The sequence below is a fragment of the Calypte anna genome, chromosome 2 (assembly GCF_003957555.1).
Source record: "Calypte anna isolate BGI_N300 chromosome 2, bCalAnn1_v1.p, whole genome shotgun sequence".
Taxonomy (NCBI): domain Eukaryota; kingdom Metazoa; phylum Chordata; class Aves; order Apodiformes; family Trochilidae; genus Calypte; species Calypte anna.
The window spans coordinates 118,182,614-118,205,008 of NC_044245.1; the positions used below are offsets into that span (position 1 = coordinate 118,182,614).

General features: G+C 39.3%; 1 protein-coding gene across 5 annotated transcripts in view; it reads right to left on the reverse strand.

The window, feature by feature from the left end:
• Window positions 1–22,395, reverse strand: part of NCOA2 (nuclear receptor coactivator 2) — a 187,872-nt gene that overhangs the window by 13,275 nt on the left and 152,202 nt on the right. For all 5 annotated transcript variants that reach the window (XM_030444120.1, XM_030444118.1, XM_030444119.1 and 2 more), the window contains 9 exons: window positions 15,439–15,649; window positions 12,238–12,447; window positions 9,898–10,113; window positions 9,125–9,254; window positions 5,977–6,142; window positions 3,774–4,052; window positions 2,849–2,926; window positions 2,089–2,329; window positions 512–689 (listed from right to left, as the gene is read on the reverse strand). In XM_030444120.1, the coding sequence (XP_030299980.1) occupies window positions 512–689; window positions 2,089–2,329; window positions 2,849–2,926; window positions 3,774–4,052; window positions 5,977–6,142; window positions 9,125–9,254; window positions 9,898–10,113; window positions 12,238–12,447; window positions 15,439–15,649 (1,709 nt within the window). The remainder of the gene's footprint in view (window positions 1–511; window positions 690–2,088; window positions 2,330–2,848; window positions 2,927–3,773; window positions 4,053–5,976; window positions 6,143–9,124; window positions 9,255–9,897; window positions 10,114–12,237; window positions 12,448–15,438; window positions 15,650–22,395) is intronic.

Consider the following 22,395-nt stretch of genomic DNA (forward strand, 5'->3'; position numbering starts at 1 on the left):
GACAATTAAATGCTGTCCCCCAGTATGTACAGGCACTAATGGACTGAACCTGGTTGCACTCCAGTGTTTAAAGTGGGAGGTGATACTCCTGCAATTCCAGAGCAGCAGGGACTGCATAGGTTGTGGCTCAGCTGATCCAGCCGTGCGGAAAGCAGTTATGGGAGCACATGAGAATAGTATGCAGAAGAAATGCATCCACACAAACGTTAGGGGCTGGCACTCACTGTGCAGCAGAGGTGCTTCCTTAAGGACACACAGTGTTTTATCAGTTGTCACAGCCAAAGCAGTGCATTGTGTGGATGCAGGTCTTTCAGCTATGCACTCACTTTGCCTTGTCTGAAGACAGAATTTAAACCAACTTGTCAAGCCAAATTGAAAAGAAAACTCTTTCAGGATAGACAGTTAACAAGAAACAAGCAAACAATTACATACGAGCAACCCCATAAATAAGTGTAGACCATAAATGACCCCATTACTCAGTGTGTTCATATTGGTCTTGTTCTGGATTTACCTGTTTCCACCCATATTCCCTTGTGCCCACCCATTCATCTCTGTAGAGGACTGGTAGGCAGGATTAGCCTGAGTCTGCTGAATCATAGGGCTTTGTGTATGAGCCAGTCTTGGGGACATCAGTGGACTCTGAGGAGTGGTGGCCCCTGTGAAGCCTGGATCAGGCTGCTGACTAATACCTGAAGAAGAAGAAAAGGAGAAATTTAGCCACTTCACGTCTGAAGTTAAAACAGGCTAAGAGAGCTCATACCTGCAGATATGTCTTTACACAGTTCTACTTATGTCACGTGGAACCTATAACCTTGTGTGGGATCCAGATTAAAAGCAAGACATCATCAACTAATACTTATGTTAGTCTTAAAAAACGTCATTTTACCTAAGTGTCCTAATCACACAAATGGTCTCTCTACAGACCAAAAGAAAAACACTAAGGGATTTTTTTTTCTCAGAAACCGCAATCAAAACAATAAATAAAACATTTTGTTTCTGTCTATAAATCCATTTTGGTGAAAGTTATTTATGACCTGTTTACTGCACGGCACCACCTTTTCACATCTAGGCTATAATTTTCCCCTTTTTCTAAAGTTCCTAGAACCTTAGTATCTCTTTCTATCTCTCTGCACAAAATGTCATTGCCCATTTTTGTAAGCAATTAATGACTTTGTAAAAATAAAAAAAAATCTAGATGCAAAGAAAACCTTACTTAAGCTGTCATATGCCAACTGTATGCAGAAATTTTGTTTTAAACTGAGTAATTTTGGTCTTGTTTAAGGACACCATGAACAGCATACTCAAGAGAAACAAGCCACCCTTGCTTGTCTGCATGACAATTTCTTGCTGGCATAAAGAAGTAATAAAAGCAGAGAGCAAATTTAGAATTGGATGACCTTAATTTGTTATATCAGCAGAACTAGCACTTTACATGTTATTTAATATAACTGTAATTTAACTTCTACAATACTTATAAATAAAAAGGCTGTATAACAATATGGCATGAAGGTAACTCTCCTGTGCACCCCAGAACAAAACACTATACAACTTTGTAAAACACACAAAACAGTACATTTTACACACTCTGCAAAATACACACAAGGATTATTTTTTTGGGGAAGAATCTACCTAATACTTCAGTAATATCTTATTACCAAAATGCAAAAAATCACTACCAATATTAAAACAATTTAAAAGGATTATGTTCAGCTTTGCTTCTGAGGAAGCTTCTGGTCACCTTCTTTCTTTGCCAGCATCAATTTGTATCTTTTCCTTCATTTCCACTTTTTTACTGTATATATCAGTCAAAACCATGCCCAGTCAAAATTCAGAGTCCGTCAAGCCAACACACACACGTATAGATGTCCCTGTGTGCATACAGATTTGCGTATCTATATATGCACAGACAGGAAAGTGGGAAGTACCATGTTGCCCTTGAGGACTCTCAAGGGGCCTGAAGCTCCACGTTTCCCATTTTCCCAGGGATCCAAGGCAAGGGGCTGCGGGAGAGGGACTCGAACGCAGCACCGGAGAAGACACAGGGGAAAGCAAGACTGCCAAAACGCATTAGGGGGGAGGAACCAGTACCGTAGTTTGGAGGAAATGGAAACTGCTGTGCATTTCCCTGTGGGATCCGTGGATTGCTCATGGTTGCAGGAATGCCACCGGCAGCCACCATGCTGGGGGTCATGCTCAAGCTCTGGCCTCGCATCATCAGCGTCCGCTGCTGCACCTGCTGCTGCTGCTGCTGCTGCATCTGCCGCTGCCGCAGGTGCTGGCTCAGGATCTCCCGCTGTCTCTGTGCCAGCATCTGTGCGTTGATGGGGCCCTGCAGGGAAAACCACCACCATCTATCAAGAGCTCCTTCTAAGGCAACCTGACCAATGGAGGCACCTCCATTGGAGTAATCTGGAAGACTCCAGCTCTTTTTTTGTTTCTTTTATTTCTCCACCCACAACACAACTAACAATAATAATAAGTGGGAGAAGATAATCCTACCGATACTTCTGCTGGGAGAGACTTCCAAGAGTGCAAGACTGAAATAATACCAGTGTTTAATGCTGCAGTGATTTATTACTGCCAACAGAGTAGCTCATTAAAAAAAAAATCTTCTTTAGGAAAAGAGAAGCTTGGTTAAAAATGCAGTTATATTGTATCTCTAGTAAACAACCATGCAAATATGGGAAAACTCAGAAATAAACCAGTAAAATTCTCAGGATACAGACTGTGTTATTTGTATTCAAGTTTTAGAATTTATTGTATATAATCACCATTACCACTGTACTTAGGGGGGGGGGTGGAGAAAACAAAGTGATTCTTTTTTTCAACAAAGTACTATTTCTCTCACCTGTGTTGGCACTCCAGGTCTCAATGACAGATTCATATTGGAGACACTGCTGATCTGATTTATCAGTGGCTGCCGATTCTGAAGAAAAACAAAATCCAACACCCAACCCCGAAAGTTTTGGTGAAGGAAACAAGAAAAGAAAGACAACAAGAAAGAAGGAAAACAAGAAAAAAAAATTATATACATATACACCTACTTCCTCATTAGCTGGTTTGAGGACCTAGTTTTACATATGCAAGCAGAGACTAGTCTTGCTGCTCAAGTCCTATTATTATTCACAGAATCTTGTTTCTTAAGGAGCAAATACACTATAAGAATAATAACACAGGCACTAAGCTGTTTGCCAAACATGTTGCCTTTACAGTTCTTGTAATTTTTGAGTTTGGGCTGATGGGTTTCACTCTGAATTAGACCCTATCCTGACGTTTGAAGGCAGAAATGGTCTTTCCTCCTTCACTAGAAAAGCATTAATACCATATTTATAGGACTACAAGCTTATATATTTAAAATGAACAAGAAACAACTTGAAATGATCCTCAAAAGTAGTCCAAGGCCAAGGAAAAGAAAGGATGTAGATAACAGGCAGCAACAAAAGCATTTAGAGTGCTGAGTCAAGATATAACAAGCAGAAAAAGACTCGTATAACTCAAAGTGCCACCGTAGCCTTGCTCAGAGCATTGGTGAGACTTAAATATTAGGCACATGCTTGCATGGTATTACAGAAAGAATAATGGAAAATACAAAAAAAGATCAAAAAAGAGAACATGCAAAGTACTGCCTCTGCAGAACTCATTATGGCTGGCACCTTAGTAGCCACAGTTTTCTAGTTGAAATGTGGAATTAGGCTATAAGAAAAGAGGGTACCCGCTCTGTTCAGAGCAAGCTGGGAGTCAGTGGGTTAATCTGTGCAGGGCAGGGGATGTACCTGCTGTGCCTGGAGCCTGTGCTGCAGCTGGAGCCGCAGCTGGTTGGGTTGGTTCTGCACGAGTCCAGTGGGCCGGAGGCCGGGCCGGGGCTGCATGCGGAGGGCTGCGTAGCCTGGGCGCTGCCCCATGGGGTGGAAGCTGGGGTCCTGCATGGGCGCGTAGCTGCCCTGAGCCATCTGAGCCTGCGCCGCATACTGCTGGGAGAACACCGGAGCCTTCTGCTCCATCAGGATGCTGGAATCCTGGCTGGGGAAGGCCTCTGGGTCGACGGTTTGGCTCTGCAAAAATACACCAGCAAAGAGAAAGACTGGGCAGGGTGTAGCTTTTCAAAGGATTGTGTGAGACTAACAGAGCCACCCTGCAAAATCAGCCTTCTAGGCTGGGCATGGTTCTGAATAGAAAACCGTGGAATTTTTCTTCACCTAAATATAAAACTTAAAAATCAACAGAATTGTATTTCTGACTGTCAAAAGATATTAAATGGAGACAAATTCCTCCTCTTCTTCTTTTTTTAAAACAAAGGCTGACAATCTTTGTCATCTTCTTAACATAGCCATTGTATCATCCAACTAATGAATAAAAACCTGAAATGACATGCTTTATAAAAATCCATAAATGACGTGATGCCAGCTTATTTTTTGCCACTGAATCCAAGGTAAGTTCAAAGATGATACAAATGAATAAGAAAGTACATTCTTATCAGTATCTTTAAATGAAATTATTTCAAATATAGATGCCTGAAACTATTACAGAAGCTAATGTGAAAAGAGTGCCTAACTCTTTTGCACAAACAGATTACCATTAGCATAAAAAGCTAACACAATGCTCAACTCCATTCTAGATACTCCCCTAATATCGTCTCCAGGCAGAAAAATTTTATAGCTTATTCCACACTGACCTTGGAAATCAAGTTAATCTAAATTTCAGTGCTCTCACAAAAGAAAGACTTAAGATCCTATAAAATGTCTGAGGGATATTTTAAAAACATGTTTTTGAAATGCAGCAGTCCTCTTATCTAAACAATTCTGTTTCCACTGATGTATTAGTTAAATATAAAAGTATTTACCATTTAGTTTGAAAAAAACCCCAAAACATTACTCATATTTTCTGGTGGTGGTATTCAAAAAACTGTCATCTTGCATTAAATTTTCACACTGCAAAATTGAGGTTCACCAAACCAATAAATTACATCTCCAGTGAAACACCTCACTGAATTCTGCGTTGCACCAAATAGGCTTGGAGTTAAGTTTTCTCAAAGCAGGATTTCATTTGTCCTATTTCATATCGAAAATGTAGAGCTAGTTTTGAAGTTATGCTCAGGGTGCTGATGAGTGCTGGGAAATGAAATAAGTTTTTCTAGGCTTGTCTGAGAAGAATACATCATTATACAGACATGTACAGCTGTTTTGGGAAATGCAACTTTGATGCCAGAAATATCAAACACTAACTTTTCCACCCCATTTACAGATTTTTTTGAACCACACTTTCTGCAACACGTAAGACTGAAATGGACAAGAACCAACTGGAAGCTAATAAAAAACAACTGTGGGGAAAAAAACCAGATGAACAGGAACAGAACAAATCCATGCTACAAAGTTAAGGTTGCATGTTTGCAATTAAAAAAAAATTATACATTTTAAATTGCTTGGAATGAAATCAGCTGCTTGAGGTGAAACTTGCCCCTTAACACACATTATTCAACTAATGGCAAAACTACTGGTGGAGTTACACATTACAGGTTTGCTCATCTAAAAGCTTGCTGGCCCTGTCACACAAAGGTCTTGACTCTGCTCCTCTGCTCCTAGGCCTTCATATTCTTTTCTTCTTCTTTCCTATACACTGTTGCTGGCCATGATCTTACCTTTCTCCCATACAGTTGTTCTTCAGACTACTAGATAAGCAGAAGCCCATTAATTTTTTTGTTTAGGTCAGCTTAGTTGTGTAAAGCAAAATGGCTCAGCACAGGTGAGAAGAGCTAGGTAAGGGTGGCAGGGAAGACAAACAAAGACTAAACCTGGGGCTGAAGAAAGCTTTTCAGGTGACACTGAGCTGTTAGATGGACTCACACCAAAATATGTACCTCCATCCCAGCTTGCAAGAAGTGTTTTATAATCCCCTTCTTCAACACACATTTTACCTCTGCCTTGACAACATATCCTTTAAATGCAATACCTAAAACACGCAACGCAATGCCCATTATACCTGGCTAACTAGTTCTGGTATTCCTAGAGCCCTGTCGATTTCTTCTAAACCATCAAAGTTCCTTAATGCCATGTAAAGCTGATCCAGGAGAGCACCCTCATCACTTGGTGACTCTGATGAAGGATGATTACACAAGAGATCATCTGGTGAGCTGCCAAACGGTTGCCTGTGAAAACATGAACACAGCATTGGTAAACAGCTGCTCAAAACCAAGAAATAATACCAGAGGATTAGTACTCAAATTGAACTAACAAGTGGAGACAGAAATTATTTTAAGTGCTGCCAAATTTGTTTAGAAAACTCCTCTGGATGAAAGCTATGCTACCCAAAAAAATAACCAAATAGCGTGACTAATCCTGTCAAGACCCTACAAGCACAGTGTGTCTGACAAGTGAGCAAGCACACTGAAGTACACCCCAGTGCTGACTTCATATTACAGGGTCAACAGAGGAACAGAGAAGTCAGTACAGAATACAGTCATCAAACACTGAAGGTCAAAGAATTTTTTAAAAAAATAATGGTAACTTTGAATTGTAGACGTTGGATTAAGTGTACTATGACAAGGAGAAGAACTCATTTCCATTTGTAACTGGTTTTCTATCAGACTAAGCAAGTTGAAGAGGCCACAGAGGGGTCCAAGGACTGTCTGAGCTCACACAACAGAACATCTGGAAGAGCTGGCCAAAAGTATGAGGGAGCAGGGAGAAAAGGACATTCCCCTTTTTCTCTGCAGCAAAACACTGCATTAGCTCAACCCAGCTTATGGAACTGCACACTTGGGTACCAGCTTATGCATTTGGTTATTTGTCTCAGAAGGATGTCAGCAAGAATTTAGATACTGTCAGGCAGAGTGTGCTGGCTCTATAAATCCTGCTTACCTCACCCCTGAATTTGTATGCAAAGCACACTCACAGTTATGAAGGCAGAAAAAAGGTTTATTCCAAACCCAAAGGACCAAACTTACTGAAAAACAAACTAAATCCAAAATAACACCTTATCTGCAGGCAAATTACATATTTTTGTTTTGCAGTTCATACATAAGCCCCACTTCCTGCACAACACTATGAGACTACAATAGAATATATAAAAAGAAATTATTCTGCAAGCAAGGGCAGCCACTATATGCACATCATGGCAGAATCTCGCCTCACATAATTACTCAGAGACAACAAAAGCTGTCACACACGAAGAGAGGAAACAGCACTGTATGTGAACCCTTTTTACATATCTGTTTGGAAAAACAAAGAAACATGTTTGTGTATTTAGTTTCCATAATGAGATATATGGTTGCCATGGAAGTCTAATCTCTATGTCAAAGCCAAGCAGGAGGAAAGAGCTGCATCGTCAGGCTATATGCCCGAAAACCCAAAGGATGGCAAGCAGGAAAACTAACAAAAACCTACGCTTTTTAATTAGATCCCAACCTGTAAATAATAATAGTAGCAACAATAATAACAATAATAATAATAATAATAGGATATATACGGCGTACTTTTAAAGTGTACCTTGCAAAGTGTCAATCAATCTCATCTAGAGAGAAGTTTCTGTAACTCTCACAGACTGAATTGTAAATCAGTAAAAGGGAAGAACAACAACAAAAAAATCCTTATAATGAAATTGCTTGCAAACTTTAAAGATTGCTTATACGAAGGGATTTATGGTCCAGAAAAATAATCAATAGGACTAGTCAGAAAGCCTCCTCAAATTTTAGTGGGAATGAATTCATATGATAAGAAAAAGTTTAAAATATCTGCCAAATTCTGTATGTTAAACATTGACAATTAATTTGTTTCTTTCCCCCATTTATTTTATATTTCATAAGGAGAATGTTCAGTTTTTCCCTAAAATCATTTTTTTACCATGATTTAACTTTTATCAAATTTAATGCTCACAATGATAATCAGATTATAAAAATATAAATCTAGGTATTAGTAAAGTAAGAAGTAGCAGCATCAAAGAATTATTATTATCTGTGTTTCAGTGTAAAAGATCAAAATACAGTTACTTTCAGATGCAATGCAATGGGAATTTTTTTTACCACCTTTAGCCACAAGACAATTACAAAAACTGCAAAGGTAACAAAATGGAAAAATTACCTGCCTGGCTGGCTGAGCAAACATGACCTGTATTTTATTTTACAGTGTAATTTTTAAAGTGAATAATTAAATTATACAAACAGTGCTTCTGGCATATGGACACCCTAACTGAGGAAAAATTAGCACCAGGAAACATCTTGAAAAGCAAAAAAAGTTTGAGAAGTAAAAGAGAAAACGCCACAATTAACTTTACAGGTAATATTTTTGGACATCCTTTCATAATGAAAATTATGATAATTTAGTCAGAAGGTTACTCCTTCTTCAAACACACTTTTTTCCAACTGCTTCCTTTTAATTTTCTTTTCAGCACTCCTCCCATTTACTACTGAAAAATATCCCGACTCACGTAATTCAAAGTATTTAAATATTTCTCCTTTATCTGTCCGTTTGGTATCACTTATGTCCATACATACAGACCTTGTCTAATTTAAGCAGCAAACCTTTTTGAGAAAATGTGCTTTTTTTAATTACATCTATATTGCTTTTCATAGTTATGACGCTAGTTAAAACTCTTCAGTTAATATATTATGTATGGAGTTAATAACCTGTGATCAAACTGTGGTTTATGGATACCCAAGCCTCTGTTTCACTTCATCTTCCCTTCCTCACCTTTAATAGAATTTAGGTCAATAAAAAATCTCCACAAAAAATATGAGTTAAACCATTTCCTACACTATTTAAAATGCTACCCTGTTGCAGGTAAAGACAGCTACGTTATAACTACAAAAGGTCTGGCATTTTTACAAATATAGTGTTAAGAATAACTGTTAACAGTAAAAGCAGGAAAATCAGACAGAACCATGCCCCAGTTAATAAAATCATGCAATTACCCAAAGTACTGGTGGCATTTACTGTGATAGAGAACCTCCAGTTTTTCCAAAATGTTAAATGGCAAAGAGCATTTTTAAGTATTACTGGAACACATATACATTGCAAGAGTGCAAAATACAACAACCATTACATTGATATACATTTGGTGAGTATTTTACATATGTATGTAAAACATGGGTCTGTAAAATCTCTACTTGTTTTGATGTGACAGGAAGGCTCACCTGTTCTGACTCCCAAAAGTTGCCTGATCAATAGGCAAGATGCTTTCTGGCCATGGTGCAGTCTGATTGGGAGGTGCCTGCTGTTGGCTATATTGAGGTCCTCCTATATTCATCTCTAATTCCGATGGCCCTAATCAAGGAAAAATAACCACATACCTTCTGTGACAAGAATCCACTTTCATGTTAAGCCTTTCCATTTATTTGTTTCAGTAACAGCAAAAGCAAACAAACCCACTAAAACTTCAGTAACATTACACTTAAAAGCATGACATTTTTTGTTAAAAATTGCTTTTAAATTTTCAGAAAAAAACATGAGAACTTGAAAGTGCTTTAAAACCACAAAACAGCAGATACGACACCACAGATGCATAAAATTAGTAAGATAAGCATAAAAAAACCACCAAACAAAACAGAAAGCTTATAGAGTCAATATAATAGTGTACTTGCTTTAAAAACAACCAAGAACAATAATAATGTCTCTAGTACTTCTTCTTAAAGAACCTCACAGTCTTTAATAAAAAACGAGGGACTTCATATTCTCTTTTTTCAGCCACACCACTGTGGAGCTAGAGTAGCAGGAATAGTTCATACCAATATATGTGTTAAAAGTTACTGTTTCACATATTTCCCTTCCCGTTTTCAACTTGCGCTGTGGAATATGGTTCTCACCAAACCTACAACTGGAATCAGTCTATTTTGTTTGTTGGTTTTGTTTTGTTCCTGCTTCAACTTTGAAAATACAAGGGACACATGCCACACGTGCCCTGACTCACCCATATTCATGACCTGAGATGGAAGCATCTGCCTCGGGCCAGGCTGGTTGCTGGGTCTCAAGGGGATGCTGGCCGTGGGGTTGCGGATCATGCCTGCTTGCACTGGTCTGTTCATGGCACTCGCTGTGGGTGCACAGGTCACCCTCACAGCAGGAGTCTGGCTTCCCCAGTCTCCAGATGTCATGGTAGGCCGAGGGGCATTGCCACCAATCATTCCTGCACAAGACCCAAACAGACTTAGATGCTAGCACGTGATTCAAAAGAGCTTTAGCATTACAACTGCCTGACACACTATATTTTTAGCGCTGGAAACGAAGTAGTTTCTCTCACAGCACATTGTGCCACAGCTGCCCATCCAGATGTGCTAAGCTACAGAACGAGGCCTTATGGTGCTTAGACAAGGAACTCGAGATTATCATACATTTTACACATGGAAGATCCTTTTATCATTTACAAACAGAATAAGTGTTCCCATATGTAGTCTGCAACAGGTGCCGAGGGTGTGTGGATAGCTCTGACTTCCTTCCTCAGGAAATGAATCATGTTTGCTGATGTGTGTGTCAGTGCTTTACTTTCCAAGGGTTAAGTGACAATGAAGGATTTAACTTTTGCTACACACACATACAAATGAGAAGGACTTAGTTTAAATTCACATTCTGCAGATACCTTTTGGCCAGTCAGTTCACTCAGAGCCTACAGCCTTCTTATAGCTTCAAGGCTCACCCAGATCATCTCAAACCAATGTACAGTGCAGGGAAATTACTCACAGAAACTTTCCAATAGACGCTGAAGTTCATTACCGTTATTCTAGGGGAAATCCTCCTACATCTACTGTAAACAACTGATATAGTTTATTTACACTTGGAATATATAGAGTACTACACTCTGACAGGAGCCAAAAAAAGCACAACCAAAGCCCAACATGAAAACCCCCAAAACTCAAAGAGTTGTGTTCACTGTATTTACACATTCCAGTTTTATACAGTCAAGAAAGATAAAACGCTGATCTCAGACTAGACTACTTGTCTCTCCAATGGCATTTTGTAACATCCTTTAAAGGATACTAAAAGCCACAGAAATAATTATCACTCATTAGTTCAATTACTTGGTGATGTACAGCCAAGGAGAAAAATCCTCTGAAAACAGTCATTGTCTCAGGTGCTGTACAAAATTTGCTTCAGTGTTACATCTTTAGGTTTGTTCTATTTTCTGTACACATTCTATCAGCTGAAATATGTGGCGTGCTAAAACCAACATCAGGAACACAGATAATACTCTCTAACTTGTATACATAAGATGAATAACATCCTCTAACATGTATACAAAACATGAAAGTAATAGGGCACTTGTTGACCTCTAAACTGCTTAGATAGGCTATTTCAGTGTTTGGCAGCATGTCTTTTTTATTACTGATGCAAACTGATTTATGACATTATGGGACATTATGGCTGTGAATTTAGCCAGATTAAAGGACTTACAATACCCACATTTTTATTCAAAATTCTCAGTGATAGTTGCACCCGTGGACAGTCTCAGACTATGTACTAGCTGAAATAAGTCAATCAGCCAGACTTTTCCTGTGAAACCCCTTCCAGGAGCTTGTGAAACCAACCTCTCAGGAGCTCTGAGCAACCTGATCTAGTGGGAGGTGTCCCTGCCCATGGCAGGTTGGAGCTAGATGATTTTAAAGGTCCCTTCCAACCCTGAAAATTCTATGATTCTATGATTCAGTATCTTTGTAAAATATTAGGACAAAATGAAAAAAATCAACGCACCAGAGATCAGACATAATCCAAGGCAAGAGGTAATACCACTGCTACACCTGATGCTTCTCAAAGCTTATGATTCAGAAAATGATGAAAACATTTAGCATTTATCAAATTTAAAATTAAAATTAATGCTAATAAATAAAAGATAACTAAGGGCAAAACCAAGGCCTGTGGAGATACACATCATAATGTCAGTAGTATTGCCCACAATTTTGTTTTAATTGAAGTACATCTACAGAGAAGCAGTTCATGTGTCTGGTTTTTTTTGAGGCAGAACAATTGTATATCTACCTAAGCTTCAGCTGAACCTGGAACATTGATGTAAACAGATTACCTACCAATATACTCTGTCTAGAAGTTTTAAGGTAGGTGAAAAGCAGTGCATACAGAGCCAGAATAAAACCATGCAGAAACAGAAGTTAAAAATAAATATATCAATACAGAACAGCCCACAAAACACAACTTTTTCCAGACTTTTTGGAAAAGTATTTAATAATAACCCCAGCATTAAGTTACACATGCTATAGTCTGTTACTCGGTGTATATTTTATAAAAGGGAAAGTCATCTTACCTGTGCTACTGTTGCCTAAAGTTCCTTGACTTCCTATCATCCCTTCATTCCTCCCCATCAGTCCTGGCTGAGGTATCACTGAATAGGGGCTATTCGTTCTTATGGGTGGGAAAGTTCCTGCACCTGTTGGGTTCTGCAGGGTGATGTCAAGTGGTAAATTCTGGTTTGGTAATAACCTGCCCAGTTGCCCTGCTCGTGGGTTATTAAAAGCTAGACAGGAGGAGCAAAGAAAAAAGCAAAGTTAGAAAAACAGAAAATTTACTTGTTAAAAAAAAAATTAAAAAATTCAAATATACTTTAAGCTCTTGGGCTGTGCTATTGAATGTTGCATAATTTACCCACTCTGTATCTGTCTGATTAACTTCCCTTCTTGATATTTTTATGTAAATTTCAAAATGGAACATTCTGACACTAAACCATATACGACATATTTTTACAACTCTTACAACTCTGCATTTAACTTACAGAAGAGACACTTAAGCAAAATATATGAATATGTGATGTGCATACTACTGCAAATTAATCTTTCACCTAATAGTATTGTAATTGTACACAAATACCATCCTGAGACAGACTGTCTCAGTTTTAAAAGTTTATCAGCTTTATCTGTGCCCCTGAAGAAGTTAACTGAGCACAGATTGAGTCTGTATCAGATCCTGTAGCCCCATTACTTTTTTTTTTTTTGTCATTTACAGATACTTCAGTGATTCAGCAACAAGAAGGCAGCAGTCCAGAAGTAGAGCTATGACACCATAATATTCTGGTAAGCCACATCATGCTTGATGGTTACTGTCACCTCTTTAAAACTACTTTCTTCTTATGAGGTGATTTTGTGCTCTTGAAAATCATGTTCCTCAAAGAAAACTGTGGACTGCCTCAGAGCTTCGAATCATAACTGGGGAACATCTGGCTCAGCTGGTGTTTGGGCAATGTTCCAATGCATGAAAGCATCCCCTATGTGCACAACCAGTTCTCAAACATGAATCAAACACTGACCTTGAGCTGACGATTCTATTACTAATCATGCCAACAAAATACATAGAAATAAATTAACCATTTTTGTCATTTTTTTATTTACAATACTACCTGATAGCTTGCCTTAGCCTTAAAGCAACTTCTATATCCACCACATTACAAAGATGTTGAAGAACTTACCTCTTATTTTAGATCAAACTAGTGATACTTTTGACCTCAGATAAGGCATATTAAGCTCATTAAAAAGTACAGAAACATCTTATTACAAAGGTCTCTGACTTTTCTTATTTTATAAAACCTATAAAGCCTATACTATAGGAACTTACTGTATCTGTTTTAATACAAACTTTTTTAATACAAACTCTCTGCCAGGTGAATTTGCTTGTATGTGTGTACAGGAAATAAATCGTATCACACAGAATTAATTCCTAACAAAAAATTTTGTCCTGACTGTCTGTTCTAGAAAGCTAACAAAATTTACTTAATGAGAAAAGATGACCTTTCCAAGGTTAGAGGGATCATGAAGTCCAAGAACTGAACTAAAACTGAACTTCAGCAAGAGTTTCAGAAAAATTTGCCCCAGAAGTCTGAAAAATTACAAAGACTATAAAGTTATTGTACTGGTAGTTTTGCCAGCACCCACTGATCCTACAGGAAAAAAGGAAAGCTGGAAATGCAGCTCAAAATAACAACACAGTTGATGAGATGTGACTGTGCTCAGCTCACATTCTCTGCTCTTGGTCAGGATAGGTCTGAAGGAGGATCCCTGTCCCCCAAGCAAAAAACTCTAGCATAATCTGGCAAATCTCCCATCTTTCAAGTCATATATATGTATTAAACAGATTAAAATATTTGAAGTATTCTCATGTGAAACCTGTTGAAAGATTATTTCTACAGAAGAAGAAAATTAAGTACCAAGCCTCTTTTGCAATTGCATATGATTTGACACTCATTCACTCCACATTGCTTTTCTGTGTGCACGAGAAGCCACTCACTATTTCTGTGCACCTGCTTTCTTTAGGCTTTTCTACTGCAAACAAGGCATAAGCTCCCTGAGGCAATCAGGCACAAGACTGAGCTGGGGAGAAAAGTTTTAGGGTTTTAATTTACATGGGAAACAGGATGCTGCTTTTACAAAACTACTGCTAACCACCAAGACACTCTCATTTACAATCATACTGCTACTGTACTGCTGGTAGCTTTGAAACCAGATTTAAAGGCAGGTTAACACTAGAAAGCCAAATGGCTGCAGTGGAAGGAATGAGCAGACCTTGCTTCAGAAAGAATGGGCTAAAGATTTCAGATACACAGATACTTCCTTCTGACTTACGTGTTGCTGTGTAAGTACCTCCATACTTACAAAAATGAGTACATGAAAACCAAGCCCCTTTCTCTGAGCACCATTGATAACAAACAATAATTTAAGGATCTGTGGTGATTTTAACATGACTTTACACATTAATATTTATTACTAGTAATAATGTTAATATTTATTTAAACATTTCTAAATAATGTGAGTTCATTTGAAAGTGGCAGGGCATTATTTCAATGTGACCAGAATGGCTAAAAATATTGTCTAAGCTCTGCTTAATAAAAGAATCCACCAATGTACATTTAACAACAAAGTAAACAGATGCTGCCATGAAGCAGTGGCTTTTTATGCCATTTTCTTCAACATTTGTAGCTGATAAGGCTCCTGTCCTGCTCGCCTTCCACTATTCTAGGTGGTAGACCAACATTTCAACATTGATTAGTACATTAATTAATAAAGTTAAGGACCACTGTCTACTAGAAGCGACTCAATTAAAAGCCACAATTTCAAATTAGACTTGGGCATTCCTCTTAATCATGTGCCATTCTATTCATCTTGTGGTTTCAGGAGACAACTCCCCTTCACGCTGTGAAAAGCCTCTCTTGTCCCTGTTACTGAAAGAGCTGCATCCCAACGAAATGCATTACCCAGAGCCACAGCAGGGGACCTCCTTGCATTGCTGTTGAGGGTACCCCTGAAAACCCCACAGAGGGCAGGGAATTCCAGCGATTTAGGCATAACCTCCATGTGCCTTTTGAAATGGGATGACCGCAGATGGCGCTATGTCATCACGCAAACCCAGACCAGGAGGAGGAACTGCCCAGGTCCTCCCCTGCTGACCCAGGGGCACCCCTGACAGCCGATTTCGGGGGGTTCACAGGCTTTGGCTACACACGCACAGAAGGTGGACTCACTGCTCTGTGAAATCCTCATTGCTGGTTTCTGGGTGGCCACAGCCGTGCCGGGGCTGCTGTCACTGGTGAGCTGCATGAGGTCATTGATGATGGCTTGCTTGTCGACTGAGCCTGCTGGAGCGCCTGGGCGGCTATCTGGGAAAAGCTGTGGTAACTGGCTGTTCTGCAGGTCATCCAGAATCTCCTCCAAGTTATCCAATTCACTGCCTGGCTGTAATAAAAGAAAAACAAAACAAAACAGAAACCCACAGTTCATGCAGCTGCTCGCCTGCTGTTGGCATCCTGCTCACACTGAGCCAGGCAGCCCACAACCCTCACTCAAACTGGCTTTGGATGCTTCCTGCAAGGAGCCCGACGTGGAGGAAGCTCACAAAGTTGTCAAAGAGGGACAGGCAGGCTTCCCAGGGTCTGGATGCCTTGCGTTTGGGCACAACCAGCCCTTCAAAACCCCAGCATAGGGGTGTATGAATCTACATGATCCACACCTTGGGCAAAGGGGAGATTTTCCCTGTGCACTCTGTAACCGGTGCAGAAAGCAGGGATCATTTGGCAGGGAAAGAGACCCAGTGGTGATGAAGATGGAGGGTTATGTAGGTATAACCAATACTCCTTTCAGCACAATCATATTTCTAGTCTCTTTATGACTTGATTAAAAACATATGATGGAAAAGCTGCTTCATGGATAAAACAATTCCCTATATGCATTTTCTTTGTTGCATTCAAAACCTTAACACTGAGTAACTCTAAATAAAGTTAACTGGCATGAAATACACATTTCATGCATGTTCTATAAATTAAAAGCTGTCAACTAGTTAGGAGATTTAGGAATTTATTTTGCTGACAACTTCCCAAATCAATGAAAACAACTTCACTACAGTAAGAAAGAAAAAAAAAAAGAGAGAGAGAGAAAGCTAGTTATATTCAATTCAGCAGAAACATATATGAAATAGATAGGGAAAAAAATTAAGTTCATATGATATTAACATAAATACTGACCTTCATGTCTTTCTTAAAAATGTTTGTTTTCACCATTTTTTTCAGCTTCTCTGCCTATAAAATCTCAGAATGAAAATCTTTTTCTGACTGGAAGTTTAAAAATATGACAAAATACAAACCTTTAAATAGGGTAAAATTCTTTTTGGGTAATAATTACCACCAGGCAGTCCAGTCTGTTACCACAGGAAACATTTCATGGCAGCTTTTACAACAAAAACCTACACAAAATCAGCGCCTTCATTAGGAAATGTGCAGTGACGGAAGAGAGGCAGAGAGAGAGCAGCCAGCCGTGAAGGATGGGGAACTGAGAAATAACACCACAAACATGCACATAACTGAAATGCAATTCTTCCTGTTTTGTTTTGGGTTTTTTTTTTTTTTTTTTTTTTTTTTTTTTTTTTTTTTTTTTTGGTCCTACTGCCACATTGTGAACTTGTTAATTACTGAGGGCAAGCTTACGTTGCAGATCACAGGAGAGTGTGGAAATATCTGAGATGGCTTTAAACTGCCAACCAAGGCTCTCACAGCCCAGCTATGAAGCACATTAGCTTGTACTAAACTGCTGCCACAGCTAACCTGCTCCTGGAAGCCCAGCTATTTTATTCAAAGGTAGCTAAGATGCCTGGAGGTTACATCTCTACATAGCTTTTTTTGGATGACTGGCTGCAGATAAACACGGCATTACTCTTTACTCCTGCCACATCACTTCCCAGTCTTACAGATTGGAATGCATGGTACAAAAGAGGAAGGAGTTTACTCTGTTAAAAGGCAGCATGTGGGTGACTGGGAGGCTGGTGTTACTGCCAAAATGGGAGGAAATCACAGAATCAGAGGACTGGAAGAAATTTCAGGCCTCAAGGGAAAATCGGTGTATGCCATTCCCTACAGAGTTGATATAGTTTCTTGTTAAAGGCACTTAGTGACTGAAAATCCACAGCTTCCCTAGGCTATTGGTTTTAGCACTGTCATCCATACTATTTGAATGTTTTTTTTCCTTTTTGTCAATGCAAAACCACCAACACTAAAACTTAGTTTCTGTTGTTTATTTCCTGTTGTATATTGAATGAGGACAACAAACTGTGTTCCCCTTTCCTTTTCTAACCTTTTCTCTACTTGAAAACCTGTGCCTTTTTGGGTTTTAAGCTGAAGTTAATAAGCAATCTCAACTTGTTTAATTTTCTTCAGCATATAACCTGTTTTCTTGACCTCTCATTCCTCTTCTTGCTCCTGTGAACTGTCTCCAGTTGGTCTACTTTTGCTGAAATTCCAAGTCCAGAAGAGGGCTTAAGAGGAAGCCTTACAACTTACAGCTTAAGAGTAAAGTTTAAGATTGCTATCAAGTACCATGAGTGCTTGTATCATTCTCCTCTACAACTTATAACTTACTGAGTACAGTAACAACCTTACAACTGCTGAGTAAAGCAGAAAATCCACCCTACACATAGTACACTCTGTTGGCATACTACAGAAAAATCTGTAATTTTTAAAATTACATAACATTACTGTCTCTCACTTGCCTTGTGCTGATTCCTAGACACAGCACTGAGAAAGACCTACCTAAGTCAGTTGTCCCCTACTATTTTTTAAAAAATCAGTGACATTACTCTTGACTAACTACAATAATTTGTTCATCCTGAATGTTCTCCTAGAATTTTTTCTCCACATCTTCTGTTTGCAGCTTAATCTGCATTTGCAGACATTCAAGCCTCACACAGTCACAAACATAGGCTCTATTCAAACACTGAGCAGCTCCAGATACTGCATGAGCTCCTGCAGCCCCCTCCATTTTGACAGTGAATCTTTAAACAACTACTTCAAGTGTTGAAGATATCACTCATAGCAGTTTTTTCTCTTGACCATGCATCTCTAACCTGCTTACAAGAATTCCATGCCTAAGAGCGCCGAGGAGCCTTACTCAAACCAAGACACATGGCAAATACTTGTCTTACATCCAAAAGCCTGCTACCCCCCCTCTTGCAGAAGGAAATCAGGTTGGTCTGACATCCCCTGCTCTTGACAAATCTCCCTGCTGCCTTGCTGCCTTCCAGGCACTGAGAAGGAACTGGCTGGATGCAGCACACCAACAGAACAGGTAGAGCCAGGACAAAGCAACTGTGATCACAAGAAGCCTAAATCTTTGTGTGGACAGGTGATGAGCACATTCAGAAAGGTGCCCTAAGAGACAGTCGCGTGCTCCAGTTTGATTGCTGGGAGATCTGGTGCAAGAAGACTGGAGGAGCCAGTAAAGGAGATTGATGTAGAGTATCATAAATTAGAGAAGGATGATTCAGTACTCTTTTGGGGAATTAAGAGATATGGCCTTCATTAAACATATTTGAGACAACAGTGAAGGGAAGTTTTATATGTTGCAGGGTTTTGGGATTTTTGTTTGGTTTTGTGCAGGACTGTGTCTTTCTTCTTTTTGTTTTTTTTTTGAACACTGACTATTGTATGTCTTTGTTTCAAAATTAGATGTAAACCAAACAGAAACAATTAAAAAAAACAACCAAAAAACCCAGACAACCAAAAATCCCCCCAAACCAACCCAAAACAAAGCCAGAGAAGAACATATTGATCCAAATGAGTAAGAAAACTGCACTCCCTAGGATGCTTTTAATTCCTCTCAGGAAGTGGTAAAGAAAGCCCAAACCCAATAGATGTATTATAACAACACAAATATATAACCTTCCCTTTTTTTCCTGAACATAATCAATATTTCATCTTTATTTTTGATGAGGATTCTCAACTGCTGCAAAAGCTCCAAGGCATTTGGAATCAACACCAAACTATGATGTTAGCCTAAGTATTTCCAGACCCACCCTCAAACGGCACCATATGCACAGAAACTATCATTAAAATATTTACTGTTTTTGTTTCATGAAATTTTAAATTTCTTTATATTCTATATTTATTTTGATAATGGTCTAAATTGAACTGCATGTAAGTAAAAGGCACACCCTAATCTCCCTGTAGAATAATTATTGGTCATGAATTAAAAAAAACCCCAGCAATATGATAAAGTGCTAAGCATCACAAGAACGTTCTCATGCCCATATTTTCCCTATCTCTAAGCAATGCAATTACAACAATGTAAGTAGAACTTGGACACTAAGTGCCAGAAAGCATAAGACAAAGTGTGCTTAGAAAAAATTCTGCATTTGAAAAAGTGCCTGCTTTCAAAGTACTTATCACTGTCATGTGAAGAAAAGAAGACTGAAGTGTTAGTAGTTTACAGAATTTTTTCAGCTCTACTGAAAGACAGCTACACCTCAACATGGTTTGGTTTACAGAAAACCATCAAAAACCCCACCATTGCTACATCAAAGACTAGCTTCCATGGACTGTAAAGAACAGGATAAGATCCCAAACTCCCTGAATATCTCTTTTCCACCATGGGCAAAGTCCATGGCTTGAACTGAGAGTCTGGATTCCTAACTTCATACATGTATAAATTTTCTTTATGACTATATATGACAGAGTCACCTGGGACTTTTTCCTTAGAAGAGGATGTCTTCTGGGGGGGACACAACTTGAAACTAAACCTGCCTTACATAAAACCTGAATTAGCTCATTAGTTACCACAGTAACATGGACAAAATATTTGACCATAAATGAAAAACAACCCATGCTCCACACTGGCTATAAAAAGAAGGAAAAAGTAATACAGAAGTGGAATCAATACAGTCTTTTTCTTCCTGGTAACTGCTATAGAAATACAGTTGGCTAGAAATCTCATTATGTTATCAGGCTGATCTACTACTAACATCCAGAAACAGAACTCTAATTGAAAGACATTCAGAAAATGGAATCCCCATTTCAAGGTTTCAATAGAATTTCAAGAAGAAACCAACCTCCTTCATTAATGTAATGGATTCTGAGCATCAAGAAATAGTTTTTTTGAAGCTGAAGGACATGTAGAAGAAATATTCTAGTATTGGGAGGTATTGGTGTCCACACAAAGCAGGGGGGAAAGTGGAGCTGGTAAAACATGTGAGGAACACCAGGATAGTTTCTGAGTTTTAGGACAAAAAAGGATGCTTAAGATGATTTTTGGAACAGCACTGGTGGAGATTGTGGCACCACAAAGTCTCTGTCAGGTACACAGGCTGTTTATATTGTCTACTGGCTAAAAAAGAGAACACACTAACAGAGATCAGGATTTTATTCCACCGTACGCCAAGTGCTTATGCAGAGAATAAGCTACCTCTAATCTCTACATCTAAAACAAGATGTAGAAAACACTCCACCTGCATGAACAATGTAATACTTCATACCCAATTTTACGTAAGAGTTTTGCAGTGCAAAACAATATGGCTAAGCAGAATGTTTCTTTAGCAAGGCAACATCTGACATTGTCAGGGCATGAAGATCCTCTGACCTAACTCTACACTTTTCCTCCCTTTCCCCTGAGCTGTCCTTGTCAGATCTGCCCATCTGCTGACTGATGCTCCAGACCAGCAGCAGCACGTGCTGGCTGCGGCCAGAGGCACAGTGAGGGGCACAAGAAGGGAAGGAAGGTGTAAAGGATGAAGTTCCACCACAGCAGCTCCACAGTAGCTGGTGGGCCAACAAGGAAACACAGGCTTGTGGCTGAGGAATGCCCTATCTGCAGCAACTCATAATGTGTTTCCACTGCCTTCCCTTTTTAATAGTGGAGAATGACGTGAGCACTCGTGGTACTTGATACCAAAAGTCCTAATACTTGTTGGTGCTGTAGGAAAGCTCCTCTGGGCATCCCCAGCAGGTCTCTCATTCACTTTCTCACCCTCCATGGCTGCCTTGACTGGAAGAGCAATCAGCCTAATAGAGCTTGATAACTATCATCCATCCCACCAAGGAAGAGAAAGAGGTACTGCAGCACTGGAAATACTCTGCCATTTGAGAAAGGCTTCCTGTCAGTCGCTGCTCTCTGCAGAAGTGTATGTTTAAACATACTACCTAGAAGACTGCTATTTTTAGAACAGTGGTGCACTTCAAAGCATTTCCTGCTCAGAAAGTCACACCAAAAGTAAAAGGGGAAAACATAATGGCTCTGCTGCCTCCCAGCACCCCGATCCCCCTTCCAGAGACCATCCCACTGTAGCTATGCTGCAGTTTCCCGAGAAACTGCACACTCCACTGACTAGTTACTTAAAAATACAACATTCCTTGGGGAGGAGAAGTTTTAAATAAACCTGCAAAATAGGTAACACAAGCACACAGCTAATTTTTACATACAGGAGGAAGAAGGCGCGGGGGGGGGGCAGGGAAGGACGCGGGAGAATGGAAGAATTTAGCACAAGAATCTGTGTTCTTGTACTAAATAGTTCCAGCTTTGATCTAAATTTAGGCAATGAGCACTTCCTGTGGGAGACCGTCTTCCAAAGCTGAAGAGTTTTTGATGCTAAATATTTTCAGTGATTTTATAATTGGGGTAAAGTGGTTATTTGTTTAAAGGCCTGGCCTTCAGCTAGATAAATGCTTACATTATTTTATATTCCCCACCATTTCCTCTCCTAGTCCATGCTGGACTTCTGTTTATTCAGCTCCAGGTTTCACTGCATTTTAAGCAGGTTCTAAAACTCTATTTACAACCAACAGGAGCAACAAAAGACCTCTGTCACTATCCAGCTGCCCTTCATCATGCTGCCACACTGGCCCTTACCTGGGTGCTGAGGAAGTCTCAGCACCTGCAGCCCTCACCACTTTTTATCACTTTGTGGTTTTCTGGACAACCCCAGCTCTAGGACCTTCCTATACCTCCAGTCCCCTCTCTCCTAGGAAACAATCTCTGTCTTCAACTTTTAAGAAAATGCAGTACTTTCAGAGTCCATATTCAAATTCCCCTTTAAATTCCTCTCCTGCTTTCAGAAACACCAAGTCTAAAAATAAAAAGTGAACAGACTATTCACTTTACAGAATTCATAAAACTTATTTTCAAATGCTTGAGGTTGTCAATGCTTGTAGACACTGCAGTCCCTT